Genomic DNA, 23,691 nt, shown 5'->3' with positions numbered 1-23,691 from the left:
TATTAGAGATTCCTGTTGACTCACTGCAAGGCTCTCTCTCTCCGACAGATCCATAACACCGTTTCATGCCTGGAAGTGTAATGCAGTTTGATAACATATATTTATAACACACACACACACACACACACACACACACACACACACACACGTCCTGCCTTGCTGGTCATACTGCCAATCTCCAACTCTTCCCTTTTGCAGCATCCCCCGCCACCATAATTGTCTCAATTCCTTTCTGTGCTCTCATAGAGCCGTTGCCATGGAAACTGGGCACAACTGATGGGCCTGAAATGATTGGCACGCATGACTGGGGAGTGCAGAGTGACACGCACTCGCAGACCACTCTGCACATTGGTTGTTTGGTTACTGGTAGAGGCGGCTCAGCATCACAACGTGTCACCTTCACTCGGACATCAGGCTATCAAACACTCAAAACCCAATTATGCTTCCACTCAGGACAACAACAATTAACAAATCTAGTTTACAGGTAACCCAACTATTTGTCCTCACACCGTCCTCTTCCTCTTTTTAAACTCTCAAATACGGCTTCACTGTCAGTTTAACCATTTTATAAATATTTTTTGTTGTGTTTGCCTCCCTGCTTTAAAAAAAGATAGCAGCTATTTATGGGGATGTCTCAACAGGGGCTGCTGTCGTGTCCGACAAAGTGTCAAATCTGTGTCACACTCCTCCTTTTCTTTGGCCTGTGGTTCTCCGTCCAGACAGAGACTCCAGCATGAGTCACTCTGTCAGCTTCCGTTTCCTGTGGAATCGAACGCATCCTCTGATTAAACTACGTTCCCTTCCAATAAACATCTGCGTTTTAGACAAATGGAATCTCTAGAATTAGCTTATTGTTATATTGATGGTTCTATTATGTGATAATGTTGCGCTCGATCATGACAAGAACAACAAGGAGGTCGTTGATTTATGTGGAGCTCAAATTAGGATCAAAAGAAGTCAGTTAAAGATGACCTATTAAGATGAAAAAGTTCATAGTTTATGGATGAGGCGCTTCATGTTCACTGAACCCATTTGGTCTTATTGAGCACAACTGATACAGATGAAAATTCACAACACAACACAAAACTCCTCCACATCGACACAAACTGCCAATCGGAAGCATCTGCAGAGGTGCATGATGGGAAAGAATTCAATTCCAAAGACTCTTTTTATTGACGGAAGTAAAAGCACCAGTAGGACAACGTTATTATGTTTCTCTACAGACGTGTTTCATTATGAGCAAACTATTATGTGAAGTGAAAATTGGAGTAAAAATCAATCTAAAAGGTCAAATATTTAAATACAGGAGTCATTAGTATCATGTTTATTGCTGTCAAATGCTGATATGATAGAGGTTATTTATTACTCTATGACTTAGTTGCATGAACATGGGTGGCTTTAAAATTAACTGACACCATGACTATTGTTTAGTTCGCCGGTTGCCGTAGCTACAGTCATGCGATCATATCAACATGTGAACTGCTCATACCTGAACATGGCAGTGACGTTACAGTTATTACTTTTCAGAGCGGAGAAATCCGAGACACAATGGAGACAATGTGGTGTTACGCAAGTACTGTCTTAATTAGCACTCAGCATATGAAAAACAACACGAAATAGCTGGAGGGCTGCGTGGGCGAGGGCTGGGGGGGGGGTGACTGTGCTGGAAATGGATTTAAAAAGTGAAAAATAAAGGTGCGCATCAATAGAGTGCTCCGTCATTTGGTCACCCCGCTGCTCGCTGTATGCGAGAGGAGTATTATTTACCGACGCTTCAGAATAGAAAAGGGCAAAGCGGAAGCACAGAACTTTGCACCAGAGCTGCACCAGCCCCCAGGAGTGTGTGTGTGTGTGTGTGTGTGTGTGTGTGTGTTAGGGGGAGGGGGGTCACTGCTTCCAGAGCGTCTAGCTGCCTGTACTGGAATAAATGCTGGACTGCAAACATCTATTTTACAGGATGGTAATGGCATGAGGGAAAGATGATGATCACCCCGACACGCACACACACACACACGCACACATGCGCACACACACATCCCAGCCTATTATCTGTATTCTTCTGAGCACATTCCGCAGCTGTTCTGGCATTTCAGGAGCTTCTATTTTCCAAACATGCGCACAATTCCTTCCAACGTGACCAGACTGGGTGTCAGCTCATTGTTTTGCTTGATTTTACAGATGAAAACATATTAAACACGATACACACGGTGTCAGAAGGCAGCAAGGTTATTAAGGAAATGTGCTTTTTTTTTTTGGAATGTCTTATTTCATGTCTTTAATTAAAAATTAAAAGATGTCCTGTGTCTCTTCTGAACTGGACACAAGAGAGTGTTACTCAGATTGTCCAAAGCTCTGCTTGAGCTTGAACAAAAACGTAATAAATTAATTTTTGCTGCTTCTGATTGTAGATAAATGATTAAGCTGAGGCAGTTTTGTCCTGTAGTCCCCTTCAGTATATGTAAGGGAAGATCCTGTAGGGGACACGTCGACAGTAGGTGTCCCACGCTAGTCCATACTTGGCTCTGCACTGTCTCTCATCCCGGTCCTCTCGGTGAATCAGCAGGATGGTGAAATAAATGATGTAGAAGTAAGGCAGAAGGTGTGAGAATCCTGGAAAGATGAGAGGCGCATTATTCATAAGATGTAGTAAAAAAACAATGTTCTTCACAAAATAACACATGGAATTTGGAGCAGGTTTGTTTGATAATTTGGCAACAAGGACCCAAAACTAAAGCCAGAGTAAGTTCAAGGTGTCATCCTGAATCTATAAATATATTTAGTCCAATCTGGACATTGCTCAAGGCATGACTGACTCATGGAAGTGGAAAAGAGCAAACTCTTGGCCAACCTTGACAACTGAAAAAGCTGAAAAAAGTTAAAACCATATCTAATCAGCTCCAGATCAAAAATCTGGCTGCAGGTCAGTGGGTGCTGAAGCCTGTTTCCTCGCTCTCGTATGCAGCTCAAGGTTCTGAATCAAAACTAAAGGAGGATGAAAACATGCACAGGCACTGATAAACGAACCTTGAGAGCTCCATCTCTGTTACCATGACCGTGGTTAAAAAAAAAATCATCCACGATGAGACAGAAAATCTTTTACTATAGGAATAATTATCCATAATGAGGATGACCAGCTGTAATTCATCCTGCTCACTGTGCTTCCCTTATAATCTGTCAGACGAACGCTGAATTAAATACCAGAGAGCTCATGATGCATCACGATAAACCTCACGGAGACGACAGAAGGTTTCTCAGCAAATACTCCTAATATTCCTCCTTTGCCGCTCAGCTTCGGCCCAGCTGGGATCTGCCTTTCTGACTCTTTGTAACGTCAGTTCTGTGACTCTGGTGACGGTCGGGTCACGTACAACGGTACTTATGCAACGACTTCACATCTGAAAAGCAATTTGCAGCGCTGTAACGAAGAGTGAAACATGCCATTTTAGGAAGGGTGCTTTCAGAGGAATCCGAGGCAGCCGACACAGGAACAAAGGGAGCAGACAGCTGCTACTGTGTCTGTCACCAACACTGAGTGCTTTTGGCTTTTTCTTTGTTCTAATATGGTAAAATCTAAACAACTCAGACTGAGAACTTAGAACTTAAAACACTAATGAAAGCCTCACTGCCATCCAAACATCACTTCCTCTATGTTAGCATTGAATGTCTTTAACTTTTAATACTTGCATGATTTAAAACTTCTTGTTTTCATTCCACAAACACTCCCGACTCTCCACCAGGACACCAAAGGAGTGATAAAAAGAGCTGATGAAACAGAACTGAAACAGAACTGAGAAAGCTTGTTTCATGTATTCATTCATTCATTTATTAGCTCAGGGACCTGATGTCTTGAATGGTGCAAGTTTAGGCCACAATAAGGTCCCATTTGTCTGCAGAATTGCTTAAAATGACCATATTTTTCATCCAAAAATGTTTTGTTTTTGTGTTAATTTTGTGCATGTGTGTATCTTACCACATGGCAGAGACCACGCCAGGGCCATGAGCAGGTCACCGAGGTAATTGGGATGACGAACAAGACCCCACCAGCCTGACACTAGCAGTCGCTTTCCTGTTGCCGTGGCGATGGTCTCCAGTCCTGAGCAGAGGAGTAAATTTAGCACTGCAGACACCTCTTACCCTTTCTATTTTAACACTACAGTTTCCTCCACAGCCCTTAAGCAACCCGGCTTTGCGATTCATTACATTTTCAGAGGAGAGTGACAACTTGCACAGATTTGGTGAATGTATTTAAGAAAGTTCTGAAAAAAAAAGACTGACTTGCTACGCTTGGATGTGAAGGGTCTCGCCTGAACTGGTTCTTCTGTGAGTTGGACTTTCTGAAAATATAATATCCAATACCTGGCGACAAACAGAGACACATGAATTCGCTTCAGCCATTAAACATTTACCACATTTAACATTTTATCATCTATGTTACCATTGAGCGCGATTATACAAGCTGCTCCGAGGAAACTGAGGGTCTGTGGGTGCACCACCAGGAAGGCAGCCTGCAGGCTGTATGTGAAGGGAACCCAGGCCAGGTCTCCAAACACCAGCATGAAGCCAAAACCATCATGCACGATGTCCATGGTTGTTAGAACAGCCTCCTGTTCAAACACAGAGCAGATTATCAGAGAAAGATTAGTCTGGAACACCAAAAGATAAATGTAAGAGCAATTTTAGGTGACATTTTCCTTCTTTTTTCCCTAGAATTCTACTCAACCAAATGTCAGATGTCAGATTTTAACAAAGATTTTTCATCTCAGTCACAAATGATTCAGATTTCAGATTCCTTTTTACTTTTCAGTAGTGTTCCTTTTTAGCATATCTATTTTCGGTCTTATATCTTTGTTTTAGACCACGTGCGAGTCGACTGATGTGGGAAAGCTGAGGGATCACCTGTACATTTACCTCATTCCACAGGGCATCGGCCACATACAGCAGCTGGAAACTGTTGACCAGAATCATGGCGAGTGACGGGGAACCTCGAAGCTCCACCTCCTTCATCAACATGCCGAGATTTACAACCACCTGTGAAGAAAGAACTGCTTTACACCTGTGTCCTCTTGATTGTGGTTCTTAGAGACATTTAACAGTGACACATCAGTCAACTGGAACACTATCATTTCTATAGAGGTTAATGCATATTTGATTACAGAATACATCTAAACAGGGTCGGCTTCAGTGCTTTGTTTTAGATGCTTACTGGGACAATATAAGCATTTGTAAGATGGTGAACCTTAAAAGTTTTAAAGGTTGAACAGGAAGTGAAAAATCTCCTACACACTGTCTGCAGCCAGTTGGTGGAAGCTTATTTCTGTCCTCTCCTACGCAGCTGTCTTTAAAACACTCCGATTTACAAAGCTTTAATGCTGTTTGTGCTGTCATCACAGAGGAAAATTCAGATAAAGGGTGTTTGCATCAATCCTTGTATGATCCTAATGTTTCCCTGTGATTATAACGGATAATTACGATGTATAGGAGCCTTTCGTGTGATGCTGAGTAGATTCTATATGGTAATATTCATAAATAATAAGACACACTTACATCTACTTCTCAAAAAATCACCTTAATTATACTGCTGTCAAAAAGGACAGAAGTTTATTCATTTTCTTATCGTGTCATAATGGGGGGAAAGCTGTGGAGAGCAACACCGCCATCTGTTGGTCAATTGTGGGTTTCTAACCAGCATTACCAGTAAAAAAGTAATTTTAATCAAAACATATTTATAACAGATTTAAATGCATTTAATTAGAAAGTTGTATTTTTTGTTTCGTTTTAAGTCATACTTGATTTTTGTCTTTCTTTATGGTTTTAATAACAAATACGTGAAACGGAGCATCGTGTCATTGGTAACTCACCCAGCCAATCAGACCTGGCCTGAGCTCGCAGAAATACTTCAAGTCAAAGTTTCCAACTCTTGGGTTCAGTTCCCGACCAATGAAGAAATCATACAGAGGGTTTCCTAAACAGAGAGGCAGTGCATTACAAAAACACACACAAACATTATACACTCCTCAAAAAGTAAGGAAACGGTAAACTATGAGCATGTCATTAAATTAAGTTTCAATTCAATAATTCACGTTTCAATTCGGACCTAAACCATGTCACACAAACCTTCTGTGACTTTTTTTTAAACTTTTACCTCCATACAAGCTGAGAGCAACCACAGCTTGTTCTCAGCTTTCTGCCTCCACATTGAGCAGAATTCACTCTAACTGTTGAAGGGGGTCAGTTAATATAAAAGTGTTGCTGATGCAGCCTGCAGGCTTGTGGAGAGCCTGAGCGTTGAAGAGTACACAGAGGAATAACAGGATCCTTCATAAATGGAAGAAAAAGCCCACAGACGGGGTATTTTTGTGCCTGAGATGAACATCCTCACCTGTATTGCCTCCTAAAGCGAGAGCATGAGAAGGAGCCCAGAAGGAACGGATGTAGAGGTAGATGGAGAGCAGGAACGACAGCGCTATTGAGCACATGGCCAGAGGCAACAGCAGGTCGAACACAGACCCCAGCTGGGCACCGAGACCCATCAACAATAGCAACAACGCGCAGCTGATGCATAGGCTGTGGAACCCTGCAGGGCAGAAATAAACCAATCCACATCGCTGTTGCTTAGGAGACGGAGGAAAGCAGTCTGCCACGGGCTGCTGTGAATAAAGTCTTCAGCTGTTGAAGCCCACTAGACTGAGGCTCAGGGTGGCACATGCAATAGACTGGAACGTTTCAAACATGCGACAGAATCACACGTAAAGTTTGACAAAGTACAACCATGAAACATGAAGCAACGATACCATTTATAGGATATTTAAGACGCTTTCCGTCCCTCAGCACTAGTCCTTCAGACACCTGCAGATAAACACACGGTTCATCAATGACATCATAGTTTAAAAAGCAGAGGAAACATTCTGTCTTCGACTACCCCCCAACACGAACACTACATTCATCATACCTTTCCAAGTGGCATGAAATAGAGGACAACATGCAGGCTGATCCAGCCCAGCAGCAGCGCAGGGGCCAGAGGGTCCCACAACTGCTCAGCTGAGGGTAGAGGAGGGGGCCAGCAGAGCACACTGGCCTCGGAGGACCGACTCACAGAGGTCAGGAACAGGACCGTCAAGGGAAGTAAGGTGGGAATGAACAGGGCACCTGAGAGGTGGATAGGTTAGATCAGAAGGGGTGGTGGTAGGAGATAAAATAAGATATAATCATCATATGAAAACAAACCGTAATCATTCATTCCAATAATTTTAGGAGAAAAACCAAGGACTTTACTCAATGAGCATAAAAAACATGATTGTTGTATTGTCTCACCCAGCGTTCCTCCAAACTCTCTCTGAGCATCATGGGAGGTTTTGTTCTTCAGTGCTTGAATGGTTGGCTTCATTTTTGGTCCTGCAGAAAAATAAAAGAAGGCATATTTTATTTAGACAGACTGAAGTCTTAAAACAAAGTTCCAAATTACATAGTAATAGGTAGTACATATGGTCATGAGTTCCATTCACCTGTGAGATTTAATGACCGAAGCTAGTTTTGTAGGTAAAAAAAAAGTTTCATTATATAATTAGTACATGGGTAAAATCTGATAGTAAAATATAATTTTGACAATGAATTTATTTGTTGTAAAATTTACAGTTAAACATACTGTGAGTTCATATATAATATAATTAGTGTATGTATTACATTTTTTTAAATCTCAATATAACACATTTAATAAATCCACCTTAAAATAAACACATTTAAAGATGATTCTGTAGGTAATCAGCAAATACGTGAAAGGTATTTGGTAAGGTAAGGTTAAATATGAATATAATATAACTAGTATATGGTACAATTTAGGAATTTTATTCCTATTGTTTATATCAATAGAATCAATGTAATTTCCCTTATGTCTTTATAACTGAGTTAATTGACATTCGAGGTGGTGAAAACGAACCTGTGATATTTAATTGATCACAATTCAATTCGTTTCCAGGACGACCAACTAGATACCAAAAGAAAAGCTCTTCTACCGGCACTGATGCAACTGTTGTTATAAAGACTGGAGACAAAGTTCAGGTCTGAAGTCCTGTGTGTCCCTGCTGTGACAATATAACGCCGAGGCCTCTTTAGCCGGGGCGTCTTTAAAAACAAGATGATTAAAATATCAAACGCGGTCGATCTCCTGATGCTGTCCGACTTTACCTTACCTGAGAGAGACGCGCAGATGTGAGCCGAAAACGCTTTTAATACCGGAGTGCATCCATCCAAAAAGCTGCTGATAGAAACGCCCCCGGAACACGTCCGCGAGGCACGAAACGCCCTCTCGGCCAATCAGATCGCTCAGCAGGCATCAGAAGAGGGCGGGGACAACTTTCCATAGCCAATCAAATGATCTCATCAGGTGGCGACAGTCGAATGAGCGACAGTGACGGAGGGCTGGCAGATGTTGTGAAATACACCTGTGTTACCATCGACACGTTAGGGTTGTTAAGATAAACGTCAATAACGGCATGTTTTACTATTATTAGAGTTTTCTTTTTTAATAGATCACCCTTAGACTATCAAACGAGTAAATTTTATTGTACACACATACATTCAACCATATTCTACATAATTTATCTGAGACATGCACAGCAAAATAGATAATCAGTAGATTAGCTGTAGTGGTTTAGACGGACTTCAGAGAGAGAAAAAAAGACCCCTAAAAGCATTTATTAATACGTGACATTTTCACAGGACACATTTGTTCATCATTGTCAATCTGCAGCCCCCAGCAATACACTTATTTTAAGGCAAACGTGTTTAAAAACTTCTGTATCGTGTAGCTTACTTTTTTCTATACTGGAAAATAAAAATAAGTTAAAGGAACCCATTTTCTCTGATCTTTTACATCAAATCCAATCTAATTCTCAAAAAAAACAATGCCTGAGCCTGGATTAAAATGTAGATCTGCTCCACTTTCCCTCTAAAGTCACTTAAGCAAGCCAAGTGTTTAAAATGTTACACATTTCGCAACACTAAAATATGTAAAACTGAGCTTAAGTCATTAGGCTTCACCTCTTTTTTTGATAGAAACCAACTGAGAATGCATGCACACATTACACGGCATCATCTGAACCTAGATCAGTTTAATATCCATGTGACAGTCTCAGATATCAGTCCTGTTGCACTTTAATCTCAGCCCCTCTCACAGATGACTTCAATCACACTTTGCTCCATTGGAACAGGATCCAGGCAGCGGTGGGCGGAGCTGCCCATTATCTCGTCCAGCAAGAAGTGCACAAGGTTCTCATCAGAGACGAAGCGCCACAGGTACATCTGCAGGTAGTGACAGTCAACCTGGATCTGCTGAAGCCCGTAGCGGCCAAATGTGCGCAGCCGGACGCACTCCAGGAACGTCTTTAAACTGATTTTGATAATTCCTGTCATCACAGAGACCTGGAGAGAGCGGCGTGGGTGTGAGTGACACATTTTTAGTAAGGTTAGACTGCGAGAAGCACATGAACGCACCTTGTTGAACTCCACTGAGCTGAAGATGTCGATCCGTTCTGAAAACAACTTGTGTATATTGCTCAGCAGATTAGTATCCATAGGGGCACTGCAGAGATTCACAAGAAAAAATGTCAGGTGACATCTCAAACAGGGAACAAAGCTGAGAGTTTACTACTATTCCCCGACCTGGGGGTGTAGCTGGCTGCATAGCGCGCTTGCTGCCTGGAGCTGCTGTAAACAGAGAAAGTCCTTTTGCTGGAGTCACTGCTGTGTGCTTTCCTCACACCTTCTTCATAGAGCAGCCCGACCTGTAGTGAAGCACAGCCCATTCAGAAGATCCTCTCCCCACACATGGTGATGGCATTTAAAGAGTAGCACTGAGGACTGAACCTCAGATGGTGATTTGAACAGAATGCAAACCGGACCTGCACGTCAATTGAGGTAGTATCCTCCACCACCCGCTTCATCACGGCTCGGACATTTCGTGGCTCGATGGTATTTACCCAGTCGCGTGTTTCCACACTCTTTCTCAACATCTGGGAGATAATCAGTCCCTGCACCTAGAAACACATTAACAGGTTAAAGAAAAGGTCTCTTTGTAGTCTGATGTCTGTTGACTTGTGTGTTGCAGATGAAACCCCACCTTTACATAATGGTTCAGTAGTTTCTGTGCTGCCTCTCTTGCTTCTGCACATAAAGTTGTGACAGGTGTGACTGGGCTGTGGTGCTGGGACAAGAATAGGTGGATGTAAGTTTACCTTCATCAACCGCATGCTTAAACTCTATGTGTGTCTTGTGCTGATTTTTTTCTGTAAGTCTGTTCAACCTGCACTAGGAACTGCTCATCTGTCAGTGTGAGTATATAGGAGATGGTGGAGGTTTCATAGTCCAGGCAGAGACGGGAGAGCAGCAGCAGGAGGGCCGGTGGGGTCGAGCCGCCTTTGTCCCCTGTGCTCTCACAAAACTGGCGGGAAGACTGGCACACAAATTTGATGAAGCTCACCACAAGACTCTCACGTACACCCTGACTGCAGAACTCACCCTGTAAGGAAAAGAATGAAACGGGATTAATAACAAAAATGCTTCACCCTAAAACTTCAGAGAACATTTGCAAAAACCCAAATTATAGTTCATCAAATTATTGAGCCCTGGTAAGAATAAGAAATATTGATAAGTATTGATATCTTAAATAGAGAAATTATTACTATTTTAACAATATTTAGCTGAGCAACTGTGGCTCATACGACAGAAAAATAGAATCCCTTCACCTTGAAGTATGGTTTGTTGGAGAACGTAATGTCTTTAGCTGTGAAAAGATGCACCGACGTCAGCACTGATTTAATCTGATTGAGAATAGAAGCAGACAGTGAGGAGAGCAGCTCAGGCAGGCTGGTGTGAGTGTCTCTGCTGGAGGTAGGCCCTCCCAGAAGAGCACCGCCAGCAGCCATGGAAGTGCCGGTTGCGGAGAGTCGAGGCGTGGCCAGGGCCTGCCTCACGTCCGTCAAGCTGTCCATGTAGAAACTCTGCAGGGCAGTGAGGTACTGTTTGACACGGTCCGTCGCAGCACGGATCACAATTTCAGTCCCCTGGATTGGAACAGTGGAGCCTGGCAGCAGTTTGGCCACAGCCTGAAGTCTGCGGTGGAAGCGGTCGAGTGCGCGGACTAAGAGAGAGTTATCTGCTACTCCCCTCTCTTCTTGTATCCTACGCTCTACAAGTGAGAAATAGCGAGCAGCCAGATCATCCACGAAGCCGTGCAATTTCTCGTTTGCCATTTCGGAAATATTTATAGCAACGAGCTCGCCTTTCTGAGCATGGTTGATGAAGAGTTCTTGATATGATGTAATAACTAGACACAAGCTGCTGACAAATTCGTTGCAGCCTCTGTCGATGAACTCCAGGATGTCGGTGTTAGGGGTGGGAGAAGATACACTGCTGGCATTTGGGGAGTTGACAGATGATGACCTGCGTTCAGAAGCACTTCTTCCTACTGAGGCAGAAGGGTAAGGTCTTATCTCTACTTCCAGACCCTGAAGGTCCAACTCAAGCCGGGACCGTGCGTGGCTCAGGAATTTATCACACAGCTCCTCTGCTGGCTCATCCAACTGTAGCAACAGGTCCACACATTCTGATAATTCTTTAGAGCTTGACCCGCCATCCCTATGAAACAAAAAAAACCATGAGGAACTAAATAAAATCATGTTTTAGCATTTAGTGATAAACTTTGCTATTTAATTAATTTAAATATTTAATTGAATTTAATTTAATTCAATTAAGCTATTTAATACATCTTAATCAGAGCATTACTGCTTAATGGCCACCAGTAGAAAATAAGGAAACTGCAGACCAGTCTTGATATTTTCATAATTTTAAGTTCTAACTTTGGGGTCCAGATATTTGACATAAGACTGTCCAATATAAATGATATGTAAAGCCTTTACTGACCTCTCACATAGACATTTGTTCATTTTGCATGAATTATTTTTTTAAAGTTCTTCAATGTTTCAATTCTTCAATATCAATGCTTCACTGTCATGATCCATCAAAATGTCTTTTGTCATCTAAAGGCTGACAGACCTGAACTTCTGCCGGAGTTCCTGCGCCAGCTTGTTCATGATGGCGTGACAGTCATCCTGAATTCCTTTAAAGGAGGGCAGGTGGCTGTACTGCTGCAGCACACATCGGGCATGGCGGTAGGACTTCACTGCCTGAGCGTAGGCCTGCAGCTCCAAACATTTGTTTAGTCGTGCGGGCAGTTCAAACAGAAACTGCAGCTTCCTTAAGAGGGTGTGAACCCCTGAAATGGAACACAACAAACAAGTGTGGGAAATTTGATCTATTTACTATTTCTATAAGTATACAGAACAAGCAAAACAACAACCTCAAAGTCACCTGAGAGTTTTGTAATCTGTGTGTGCTGGTCTTGAAGAGTACCACTAATGCGAGCGCTAAACTCAGTGATGGCCGCCATGTTAGCAGATAGGCAATCCATTTCATCCTCCATCTTTTTGAAGTCATTCTTCATCTTCCTTATGGTGTCTAAAAATTGCAAGAATAGGTTTGATACTATAACTCAAGGACAAATAAAGAGTGAACTTACATGAATATTTTTTTTTTAAATCAAATTTTGTCCCATCTCATTGCAGAGATGTCATAGAGAAGGGAGAACGGCAGCAAATATCAAATGTGCCCTCATCTTTGAGTGATGTTGGCTGTCACTGGGGGACAGTTGGTGAAGATATTCTCCAACTGACTGGTGGGTAAGGAGCGTCGTGTATTCACACATAAAGCTACCATGCAGGAACTTGACAAAAACTAAATTAAGGAAACGTATGCACGCTCAAAGGCAAATACAGGATAAAAAACAGCATCTAATAAAAAAATGTGATCCCAAGTAAATGAAGACTGTGAGTCAGATGTTTTCTTTACCTGTTGCCGATATGAATTTGTTGTAGTTTTCATACACCAGCGTCTGCATGTCACTATCCAGTGAGCGGATCTGCTTGACCATGCAGGTCTCATGGTCCATCAATTCAGCAAGAGAACACTCCCTTCTGAGCTGCAGACCAACAGTTACCAAAACCTATTTAGTCTGCATATTACTCTATAACACACATTTACTAATGCAAATATTAGAAACACCCAGTAAAGAAAATAATACAATTTCCTTTTCGGTTTTGCTATGACAATCTCATTACTATGACACTGTGGTGACCATGAGAAACATCATTGGGTTGTACTTTAACCAGACTATCTAAGATTCACGTGGATAAAAGGTGACACTTCAGCTCAGACTAGCACATAATGACAAGATGTGTGTTTAATACCTGCAGACGAAGGTAAAAGCACAGGTCACTTACCTTGTTGAGATAGAGTTCGGGGTCGAAATGCGGCCCGTTGATGTCACAAGGATCCAGGGACCTCGGTTGCTCGTCGGCCTTTCCTTCCTCGTTCAGCCCGTAGTAGAGCTTCAGCATGCCGTGCACCCTGCGTCTCCTGCCGGAATCATCCGACATCTGACTGGCAGCCGAATCGCTAGTCTCTGCATCCATAATGTGCAGAACCCTGCCAGAAAATGGACCAGTGAAATGGCGATAATCGACAATGGTGGGTGTTTACCTGCCGGAAGAAAACAGAACAAACGCCGTCGGAAACTGTAAAGTCGTGCTATTTAGTGACTCAAAAATAGGTAGAAGAACTATTTGATATTAATAAAACGCTTTTTGTTGTAATTAGCTTGTAAAACCGGTCATGTTTCTCCGAAAACATATAAACCTAACATAAGAGACTTTATTGTAGCACCTTGAACACGTTTGTGTTTCCGGGTTTGTGGCCAATCCGGTGCTCGTCGGGTTCGTCTGTACGTGATGACGTGATAGATCACGCTGGGCGAGGGTACGTACGTCGGTATTTTTCTATTTACGTTGATTTTATTTCCTTTCCTCGCACCTTAGCAATCAGCAAACAGTTCACATGATTAATAATTTTCCAATTAGTAACAATGTTAACACTTAACTGCGCTATTGTCTTTCTATATACACATAGCTCGGTTTTATTGGCTGAATGTAGACACTGTTAGTAAAGTGTATTTACTATTGATTGATTCCCAATTATCCATTTCCAAGGAATTAAGTCCATTTTGCACATCTTTATTAAAACACATCAAATATATCTTACAGAAGGCAGAATAAGCCTAACACACTGCTCCACACTAGTCCAGTGAGGTATCAGAACATCATAAACTAGGAAGGTGAAATATATGGTCTAGTTAAAATACTGGGAAATACATTACAAAAAATTGTGTCAAAACGAAAAACATAACAACAATGAAAGTATCCAATGTCAAAAACAGTACAAAGAATAGGCACTTAATGCTTCTGCAGTGAATGCTTAGAGGGGAAAAAAGACAACACAAGCAACTTCTCCACTTCATTCTGGTCTACAAACAACTGAATCTCCTGAAAATCAGCAAAATTCTGTCCCAAAAATCTAACAAAATCCTATCTGCAGATTAAAGATCAAAGTAGTAGTGTAAATAGTGCAGTATCAAATGTGTAATCTGCTGGAATGGCTATTCTACAATGTGACATGCATAGTGTGAATATGCAACAACATACTGGTCTGCTGCACTCAGTTTACAGACATAACAGGTCAGAGCATAAAGATGTAAAAACATTCAGAGGTCTGCATGCTGATCTGACTGAGGAAGAACACGATTGGAGCCACATTTCAAAAATGAAAGGATTTGTTAAAGATTCTGAATGTGCAGAAAAGACAAAAACAACCTCCAATTTGTGTGAATTGCACCCCAATATTACAGTAATATTCTGAGTTTTGGGTGAATGTAGCTTCCCTAAAGAGATGCTGTGAGATGCTTGACATTAGTCGCGTGATTCTAGTTTGGAAAAGTGTTACAACAGCAAATATCAAACATGTCAATTCAATAAAAAGCCAAATGTACACAGCACAGAAAATGTGCTCACATGAGTTTTTTTAAGATCAGTAACAAACTGTTTTATGTTTCTACCACAATTTTCTTTTTTGTCACGGTTCATTAGAATAAGGCACAGGCAGATTGAGATGCAGAATAATGGTACCGAGTCCTTAGATCACCCCGGAAATGGTGGGTTGGCCGACTATAAAGAGTTGGCGCCAACGCTTTGGAGGGGCAGATACAGTATATTTATTAATAGTGACTACTGACGGGTTCAATCCCTAGGTATTAAAGTTAAAAGGTGAAAATGTTTAGTAATTTTGAGTCACAGCAGAAAAAACAAAAAGGTGATGTAAACTAACAGTTCTCTGTAGGAGTGTTTCTCTAAGGCTTGTCTTTGTCTTATTGATCAAATGTCATTCAATGAAATATTGTTTTTGCATCGCTAAACTGTCTTTATGTACAAAAAGATAAATATTGTAACACTTGAATGACTTCCTTGGTCCTCTTGGGTGTTTACATGTTAAATTAGTCGAACGTCTCATCTGTCAAGTCTTTGAATATCAGTGTAAAATGATCAAGTTTGGTCTATGCTGCTGAGGGTTGGAGCTGTTTAACCCTGTTCCAGACTCTCTAACACTTGTACAGCCGAGTACGCGGGTGCTTGCCGGGTAAAAAAGGATGCAGCTCTCTTGGGCTTCAAGCGCTTGATTTCTTTTCCTGAGAGAACACAACAGACATATGGTCACGACGGAAGTAGAAATAATTTACAAGCCAACGTCCTGTAATACACTCACCAGTGTCCACGTAGCTGATGGTGTTTAGCGTGTGGACTCGACTGCATACCACGCTGTTTTGTCTGTGCAGCATCCCGCGCCGTCCTCCGCGTCCATTCTTGTGCCTGCCTTCCTGATTGGCGGACTGTGGGACGTCCTCCCTGTCAGTTTCACCTGCAGCCCCTCCCTCAGATCCAGAATTGAGCTCCACACAGAATTCAATGAAGCCGCTCATTAGCTCGGCCTGTTCAACAATAAAGCAGTTTTTGAAAAGACAGGATAAAACAGCTGAACTGCAGGATTAAAGCTTGAAGAGGATCTGCTGTCCTCAGGTTATGTAACGCCTCATCACCATCTGGTGGCCCACACTGGTCTTTTTAACATTTCAGCGATGACACCGTGTTTTGCTCTTTTGAGAACAAAGCTCAAGCAGCACCATTCATAAACCTCCTCAAAAACATCAGCAGCAATGAGCTCTCCAGAGACCTTCAGCAGAAGTGAGACACAATCGTAACCACATCTGTCACCTCGCTCTGGCAACAGTTAAATAATTCGCCACAGATCTGAGGCAAGCAGCAACCACAACATACTGACTGGCTGATGACATTTTTCTTACTTGTTTCGAGTAGATCTTCAGTAGCTTGTTGACAGCAGTGCCGTCTTCCTCACCATCAAACTCCAGCCAAAGAATGTGTGAGTCCCCCTCCTCTTCAGGGTAGCTGTGGTCCCAGGAAAGCTCGCTGAATTGCAAGCCAAGCAGCACATGCTGCGACACATTCAGTGCAGCAGAGATGAGGATGATACCCAACTAAGGTGTTATGCCCAAGCAAAGTGAAAAACATGTCACCTTTTCTTTGGCGTCCATCACATAAACCCCCTCCAGGCAGATTCCCACATTCACAGTTTTACGCTTTCCTCTTTGGAGAATCCCTTGTGACGGTTTGTCAATCTCGCCGAGAAATAAAGCGCACCTGAAGTTGAGAAAAATTAAATGACAGCAAAGGATATTGACTTTAAATGAAGTCATGTGAGGATGAGTAAGAAGCACAGATTACTCACCCATAATAAGGCAAAGTGTGACAGGTGTGCAGGTACTGGTGCAGGAGCTGTGTGGGCTCAGGAGAGTCTCCAACAGATGTGCAGAGTTTTCTATATGCTGCCAAAAGGTTCTGCTCCACACCTGCCTGACGGCTTGACTTCCCTCTCAGAGTGGAGAACAATCCCCCACTCCCTATGGCAACATGTGCAGGCACGTAGGAAGACACTTTCTTCTCTCTGTTTTAAAGCAATCAAGACCACCAGTAAAAAAAAAATCAAAAAAAATCTGACTATTTGTAAAATCAATGGGGATATATCACCATATCACTGGTACATTACATAGATATACATCAAAAATTCAGTTTTAAATCTGTTTCTAAGCAAGCTCTTTAACTTACTTTAAAACAGTAGCAAATTGTTGGTCATCAAGGCCAGTGCCCTCATCAAGAGCAAAAGACAAGGCTCCGAGATCTGTCCAGTGTTCGGGATCACAGGGGTATCGACCAGCAAGAATGTTGCTCTTGGCCTCATCGTACAACAGCCTCAGCACAGCTTCATCCTCAATCTGTTGGACAATCAGAGATTAATATGCTTGTGTGTTATTTCTTCAAAATCTACTCATCTAATAAGAGTTGTTGTTTAGCTGGAGCGAAGCGTTGTGAAGAACCAGTACCTGCTGCTCTTTAGATTTAGGATAAAACACATTGCGTCGGAACTGGAGATACGGTTCATCTGTAGAAAAAAAAAAAAACCATGGACATAAAGACAAAAGTCAACGTGTTGCTGATTCTCAAACCAAAACTGCATTAACCTAGAGACGTTGCTGCCTGTGCTTAGCAATTATTATAACGTTATTCAACAGTAACGATTCATTTCGTTTTTGCTTGTATTACTAAGTTGTCACTACTGTACCCCCCGTTTTGGCAACGCAAGCTACAGCCGTTTCACCAGTTCTTTGAAAAAGGCACAAAATGAACTAACACGTGTGGAATTTTCTAGTTAAAGTGTTAAACCATTAACAAACTCCAGACTTCCAACACCTCTTTTGCAAACTTTTACCTTCATCAACCAAAACTTATTTGACTGTATTCAGCTTTATGGAACCCTATTGATAAAATAGCAGACAACTTCAGACAGCTAGTATTTTACTTTTCAATGGCAGCCCAGAGCACCAGCAAAGTCCCGTCTCTCACCTTGTGAAATGTCTTCTTCTGAGGCATCGGTGAAGCGGTACAATAGGTCCTGCCACTGACGGCACAGCTTGTATGGTTGATGCCTCAGCTTTAACTGCAAATCTAAAAGGTGATGAGGCAGAAAATTTAAGATTTAAGGTGCACATGTTAAAATAAGGTGCAACAAATGGTAATTGGGCCATGTCTAAGGTACATACTTCAGGAGCCGGACCATTGTTTTGTATTAACAGTTGAATAAATACAATTCTATAAAGTATTCAACTCTGAGCCAATTTACTTCATGCAATGCTGTATAAGGCCAACTTGTTGAGGCCTACATAGGCAACCACATTAAACCCTGCTGAATTGGTCTGATCAAATACCAGCGTGTAATATTCTTAAAGGCCAAAAAATTATCATATTGATTGTGTGCTCTCACCAAGCAGTGGAGAACAAAGCCAGAAGGCAAACACTTCCCGAGCAGAATCCGGTATATGGAGAGCCTCACGAACACTTTGTCCCAACTCCTGTACGGTCACTGTCCCAAGGCCTTCTAATGTGAGGTGAACGGCACTCTCACCGAACAGATAAACAAGGACATCTTGAGCTGCACAAACATAAGAACAAGATTCTAAATGGAATGTCATCCAGAACAAATTCTTCTATCACAGAGCATTAATTGTGCTTGTAATTGTGGCACACACCACGGGAAAGCGTTGCAGAGGAGGCGACACTTCCCCTTTGCGAATGATCGCCTGATGAATCAGGAAAACTGCAATCATCTTCCATTTCTAATCTGTAACACAGAAGGCACTCACAGTTACATCACATCCTTTCAGAATGCATTCTAGCACAGTATAATATGCTTAGTAACCATAATAATCAGTAGGTGGAATATTTAATGTGACCCACAGGAACTAGAGGAATTAATCTGTGTTCACCAAAATCTTTGTGGTGCTCATATTGACCATATAGCCATAAATTGAATCTAAATAAAGACATCATCATGCTAGACGATGTCTCATTAACACCATGTGCTAAAACCAGAGGATCCCAACCAACTACATTTGATCTCCACTGCCTTTCATTTTGGTTCCAGTCTATTTGGTATTTAGTGAGAAGGAATCTTGAAAAAAGTTAACTGATATGGGGAAACACAGAAGCTCAGACTTAGTAGACGGTGGTGTGGCGAATCTATGCTCGCCAGAATCACAACAGGAAACAAACAATGGTGGAATTAGCCAAGAGAAATGTCAACTGACACTGGATTCCATTAGCTAAAGCCCAAGCTAGCTTAGCTGCAGGCGAACTGGTAATGTCACAAATCGCTGCCGTGATTAATTTATACCTTGACTGACATTCAGAAGAGACTTTGTACTCGAAATCTTAAAATACTGCGTTAGTGAACTTTGGGGTTCAGCGTGGTAAAACTCAGTGCTAACAGTAAGTTTGGGAACAAATTGTGTCTGTCCACCTACCTGTCAAGTCTGGAAAATCTGGCTCCACTTGCAGCCGATAGTCTCACTGGAATCCTTCTGCTAGTGTAAATATTCCCTAACCTCCTGTGGCTTTAGGCATAAACACATTGGAGATTTGAATAATTGCCTGCTTGTTTTTGCCCGGGCTACAGCTAACCAACACTTGTCCTGAACTAGCTTTCCGGGCAGCTGCAACAGTTTCAGTGGGCATTTCCCGGATGAGCCGTGTTATGTGAACCACATATCACGGCCGTGACTTCACTCCGGGGGCTGAAAATGTCCACATTATTATTATTATTATTATACTGCGAGGCCAACAGCTCAACGAAAACACCACAAAGTGTCTGAAATAACAGCCCTTGCGCGACAATACAGATCACATATGTAAAATTCCAATCTTTCCGACAGAGAGTCGTTCAAATTGTCTGATCCTGAAAATGATCCCCAAATCTACGTCACAGAGTGCGTCCTTGCCGGGCTGTCACGTGACCAGATGTTTCTCAAAAAATGAGAGGAAAGATTGTTTAAACTTTAAAGTAATGTTGTTTTTTTCCATAAAATAAAAAGAAATACGCTGATATTGTACGGTTTCGCCACTAATCTACAATAGTTATATTATTATTATTATTATTATTATTATTATTATTATTGATACTACGTACTACTATCATTAGTCGTATCTAGGTCGTCTGTCAGAAGAGGGCGCTCTACTACAAAAAAAACACTCAACAATCTGTTTTCAAAAGGACCTTTAATAAATCTATACATATTCTTTGACATACCAATTGATCCCATACTTACACTTTGTTTCTTTCTGATAGACATTTGACATTATGGAGGGTGTGGTAGGTGAACTGACCAAGGAGTGTGGATTTTGACAATAATGTTAATGTTTTGTCGGAATTAAGACAAGCAAACAAAGCCCTGGCGTTGCTGGACAACATTCACCTGACACAGGTGTCTATAACTGCAAGGGCAGCAGGTTGAGTATTAATAAATGAGATTAAAAGCTTTTACAAAGATGTCAGGGGAGAGGACACACTTGATGGCTTTCACTGCATTACTGACATCAATTAATCCAACCTCATAATCCTCCCATTCTATCACCTCCCAGGAAGAGCATGAGATTGTGTGGTGGTTATGAACAGTAATATGGTATGGATTCATTTTTTCTGTCATCTGATTATAGAAAAAAAAAGTATCCCTTAAATTTGTGTCATGGAATTTGCTCTCTTTTCAAATTGAAGCATTCCGTCATAAATTGACCACTTGGTGCAAAAAAAATATATTTACATGTGTCTGTATACATAATGTGTGTTTTAGGTAGTGGCTGGAACATCAGCTGGAGGCAGGGTCGGAGGAATCCTCCTCACCTGGTTTTTCAGCAGCAGGAACTTCAGCACGGGGTCAGTGTACTCCTTGATGGTCTCTTTCACTCCTTTCTCCAGTAGATAGCCTTCTGTTTCTATCTCTGTGTTCTCATTCCCTGCCACTGCTTCCATGGAGGTCTGCAGGAAGCGAAGGCTTACCAGCACGGAACCCTGTCAAAGAGGTGTAACGGGAGAATACTTCAATTAAAAGGCATCGCCAAAGGACAACATGGAAGTAAATAAAGTACACTTCTAAACAGTGAATTAAGAGCTTCTTATAGTGAAAAGAATTCCCAAATTGCTTTAGGAATACCTGTAAAAGGAAAACTGACAGCACTCCTCCCCCCAATGGGTGTTCATCAGGCCCATGTAGTAGTTGAGCAGGGCTTCTCTGCAAACCTCGCAGGTAAATGTTGAGCTCCTCAGTTTGGTATTCATAGTTGTAGTGAGCCGAGTTGTTTGGTGATTTGATACTGGATGCACGGCCGCGGGAGGCTGGGGTTGCAGCAGCTGAACGGCACGCCATCAACCAGGTAGCGGCCATCGACGTTGCTCTTTACACGGCTACAGGAAAGAGGAAAATTTGTGTTTCGAGTTTATTAGCAAGCAACAGATGTGTACGTAATATCATCTCAGATAAAACAGCATTGGGTGGTGCAATTTACTGTTATCGTGTTACCTTCAAAGTAAAAGCATGAAGAATGAAAATGTTTGCCTTGAATCAAATGATGGTGATTCAGTTAAAAAAAACCTATGTGTACAGGTTTGTCAATACCATCCATGTGCTAACTTTAGTCATATTCAATCACGTTTCACCTCCACAATCATGATCTTACTCTTTCACTTCCTTGGAGCTGAAGTCGAGGTAACGATTGCTGATCCACTGCACCTCAAACCAGTCCTTGAAGTCGCTGTTTCCGCAGCACTGAAACTCCATCTGCAGGCGATCTATGTTCTGTTTCTGGAAGCAGCGGCCCGGGGTGTCTGTGTCCTTGTAGAAGCGAAGGCCGTTCCTCAGGCCCACCTTCAGAGAAGACTCCAGGCTGCCCTTCATCACATAGCTCATAATGACAGCCAGCAGCATGAGGACAGTGAAGAAGGAGGAGATGGCAAAATATGGCTTCAAGAAGGTTTTCCAACGAGGAAATCGGCCTGCATCCAGGGCATCCTGACAGATCTTTGACGCAAAGTAGTTGATGCCCAAAGAGGCCACACCGACAATCATGAGAGTGTTGGGAACAATGTGTATGTCAGAGTTATCCATCACCTACAAGGAAGCAACATGATAATCTCAGAAAACATCTTTTAACTACACAGATTTTATTTTACTGTTGGAGCCAACAATTAGAATCACGACAGTGATGTAGGCTAAAAGATTCAAAATATTCAGCTTTCATATACACACGCTTATATTAAAACATGTGTAGCTGTGACTTGCATTATGATCCCTTTCCTCATAGTTTAGCAGTGCAGGTTTAATCAGACAACTGCCCCTAAACCACCAACAACTACAGCTGCACTTTCTGAGACGAGAGCAGGCGGCCTCGGCCCTCTCCCAGCAGGATCCAAAATCATTCATCAGCATCGCACAATCGGGACGAACCCATCTTTTATTCATCAGCCCTTATGTCGTCCACAGCAATTATGCAAAGGATAATTTTAGAGTTTTTTAGAAGCACTAAACATTTCCTAAAAATCTAGCTTACACCAACTATTTGTGTCCTTTATGTGCCCCTTTTTACCCTCCATTCATGAAAGATGAACAGAACAGAGCTCTGAGGGTTTCTTTTATTTGTATTGTATTAATATTATTACGTGATGCAATTTCCCTGTTTTCATGAAACACATTCAAAAGAAAGTGTAAATCTAAAACAGTGGGTTTGCTCGTGAACCAGTGCAGCGATTAAAGCCTTATGAAGCAGCGATTAGACGGACTAAGACTGTCAGAGCCTCGTTTATGAAATGATGATTCAGGAGGCAAAGTGGGTCACAGGTCTGTCTGTCTTGCTTCCAGGATTTATTACTGAGCGTATCAGCTCTCAATGATGCTCCCAAAAAAGTTTGCAGATAAATATAAAGCACACTAAACACTAGTATAAGTAAAAATTAGATTTACGCCTCATTGTATCCATTTGTAATCAGATGTTTTAATATATTTTATTCACTGTGATTGTGTTCAAACACAAGAGTCAATCTGCGTAGTAGTAATAATAATAATAATAACAGCAACAACAACAACTTGGACGGTACCTCTGCCCTCCTGCGGAGCTCTGTCTTCAGGATGCATCCCAGACTAAAGGTTAGTGCTCCGGCCACTGTGGCACCCCAGGAGAGCAGCCACAGTCCCTGAGCCAGCTTCACCCTTTTCTGAAAGGGGAACTTCATCTTCATCACCACCATGGCTGCAGCGAGGTAACCAGAGCCTTACCGGGGGAATAGGGGAAGGAGAGGGACGAGGCGACGAGGGATGATGCTGTGCTTTATCTGCAAGTAGAAGGTGACAAAACGCAAATGTGACTTTGAAAAATAAACCCGGCCAAACTGCCACGCTTGTTGTTGTGTATTCTTTTCTTTTCTTTTCTTCAAAAATTAACATAGGTCATAAAAGTCCATTGCTAACAAACATATTTGATGTTGGAGTACTTCAAGATATAAACTTCAGAGTGCAAAATCATGTGTTTGCATGCGTGTGCGTGCGCTCAGATTTTACCTTTGTGCCTCTTCAGAAAGTGCAAGGAAAAAAGTCCAGTTATATCCTCTGACCAGTATGTAACATCCAGTGTGCCACACACTGGATATGGCACACTGGATTTGGCAAACCTGGATGCTGCTGTAGGAGCGTCTTACCACTAATGCCTACCTATCCTCTTACTGGTTTGTGAAATCCAGGCCATTGTCTGCTCAGCACCCATCGCTCAATGGAGACTCACAAATAACTGAACAAATTAAACC

At 42.0% G+C, this 23,691-nt stretch overlaps 3 protein-coding genes and 1 pseudogene across 6 annotated transcripts; all 4 read right to left on the bottom strand.

The window, feature by feature from the left end:
• Window positions 1-1,149: 1,149 nt before the first annotated feature.
• On the bottom strand, window positions 1,150-8,293 carry LOC115252790 (delta(14)-sterol reductase-like). Of its 2 annotated transcripts, none has more exons than XM_029848941.1 (11): window positions 8,187-8,293; window positions 7,312-7,392; window positions 6,950-7,146; window positions 6,792-6,846; window positions 6,380-6,574; window positions 5,859-5,962; window positions 4,909-5,028; window positions 4,436-4,604; window positions 4,276-4,356; window positions 3,971-4,093; window positions 1,150-2,610 (listed from the first exon to the last, which is right to left on the bottom strand). In XM_029848941.1, the coding sequence occupies exons 2-11, from the start codon at window positions 7,382-7,384 to the stop codon at window positions 2,450-2,452; spliced, it is 1,278 nt and encodes a 425-aa protein (XP_029704801.1). In that variant the 5' UTR covers window positions 7,385-7,392; window positions 8,187-8,293; the 3' UTR covers window positions 1,150-2,449. The 2 variants fall into 2 exon arrangements, with proteins under 2 accessions (XP_029704801.1, XP_029704802.1); XM_029848942.1 differs by lacking the exon at window positions 8,187-8,293 and adding an exon at window positions 7,934-8,178.
• Window positions 8,294-8,895: 602 nt separating this feature from the next.
• LOC115252769 (vacuolar protein sorting-associated protein 51 homolog) lies at window positions 8,896-13,824 on the bottom strand. Of its 3 annotated transcripts, none has more exons than XM_029848813.1 (12): window positions 13,774-13,824; window positions 13,332-13,590; window positions 12,901-13,030; window positions 12,364-12,510; window positions 12,049-12,268; window positions 10,740-11,631; window positions 10,298-10,513; window positions 10,115-10,198; window positions 9,897-10,031; window positions 9,658-9,779; window positions 9,490-9,577; window positions 8,896-9,417 (listed from the first exon to the last, which is right to left on the bottom strand). In XM_029848813.1, exons 2-12 carry the CDS (start codon window positions 13,521-13,523, stop codon window positions 9,157-9,159), a joined length of 2,487 nt encoding a protein of 828 aa, XP_029704673.1. In that variant the 5' UTR covers window positions 13,524-13,590; window positions 13,774-13,824; the 3' UTR covers window positions 8,896-9,156. The 3 variants fall into 3 exon arrangements, with proteins under 3 accessions (XP_029704673.1, XP_029704674.1, XP_029704675.1); XM_029848814.1 differs by having other exon boundaries at window positions 13,332-13,536; window positions 13,774-13,817; XM_029848815.1 differs by having other exon boundaries at window positions 13,332-13,513; window positions 13,591-13,796.
• Window positions 13,825-14,104: 280 nt separating this feature from the next.
• On the bottom strand, window positions 14,105-19,684 carry LOC101074648 (putative FERM domain-containing protein FRMD8P1). Its single transcript, XM_011611435.2, has 11 exons — window positions 19,370-19,684; window positions 18,596-18,687; window positions 18,331-18,498; window positions 17,913-18,014; window positions 17,393-17,451; window positions 17,118-17,284; window positions 16,741-16,956; window positions 16,529-16,652; window positions 16,298-16,447; window positions 15,703-15,925; window positions 14,105-15,625 (listed from the first exon to the last, which is right to left on the bottom strand). Exons 2-11 carry the CDS (start codon window positions 18,678-18,680, stop codon window positions 15,519-15,521), a joined length of 1,401 nt encoding a protein of 466 aa, XP_011609737.2. The 5' UTR covers window positions 18,681-18,687; window positions 19,370-19,684; the 3' UTR covers window positions 14,105-15,518.
• Window positions 19,685-20,688: 1,004 nt separating this feature from the next.
• On the bottom strand, window positions 20,689-23,139 carry LOC115252744 (peripherin-2-like; annotated as a pseudogene).
• Window positions 23,140-23,691: the final 552 nt, after the last annotated feature.

The sequence above is a fragment of the Takifugu rubripes genome, chromosome 15, assembly GCF_901000725.2.
Source record: "Takifugu rubripes chromosome 15, fTakRub1.2, whole genome shotgun sequence".
In the NCBI taxonomy this organism is placed as follows: Eukaryota; Metazoa; Chordata; class Actinopteri; order Tetraodontiformes; family Tetraodontidae; genus Takifugu; species Takifugu rubripes.
This window is presented reverse-complemented; position numbering and strand designations above follow the sequence as displayed.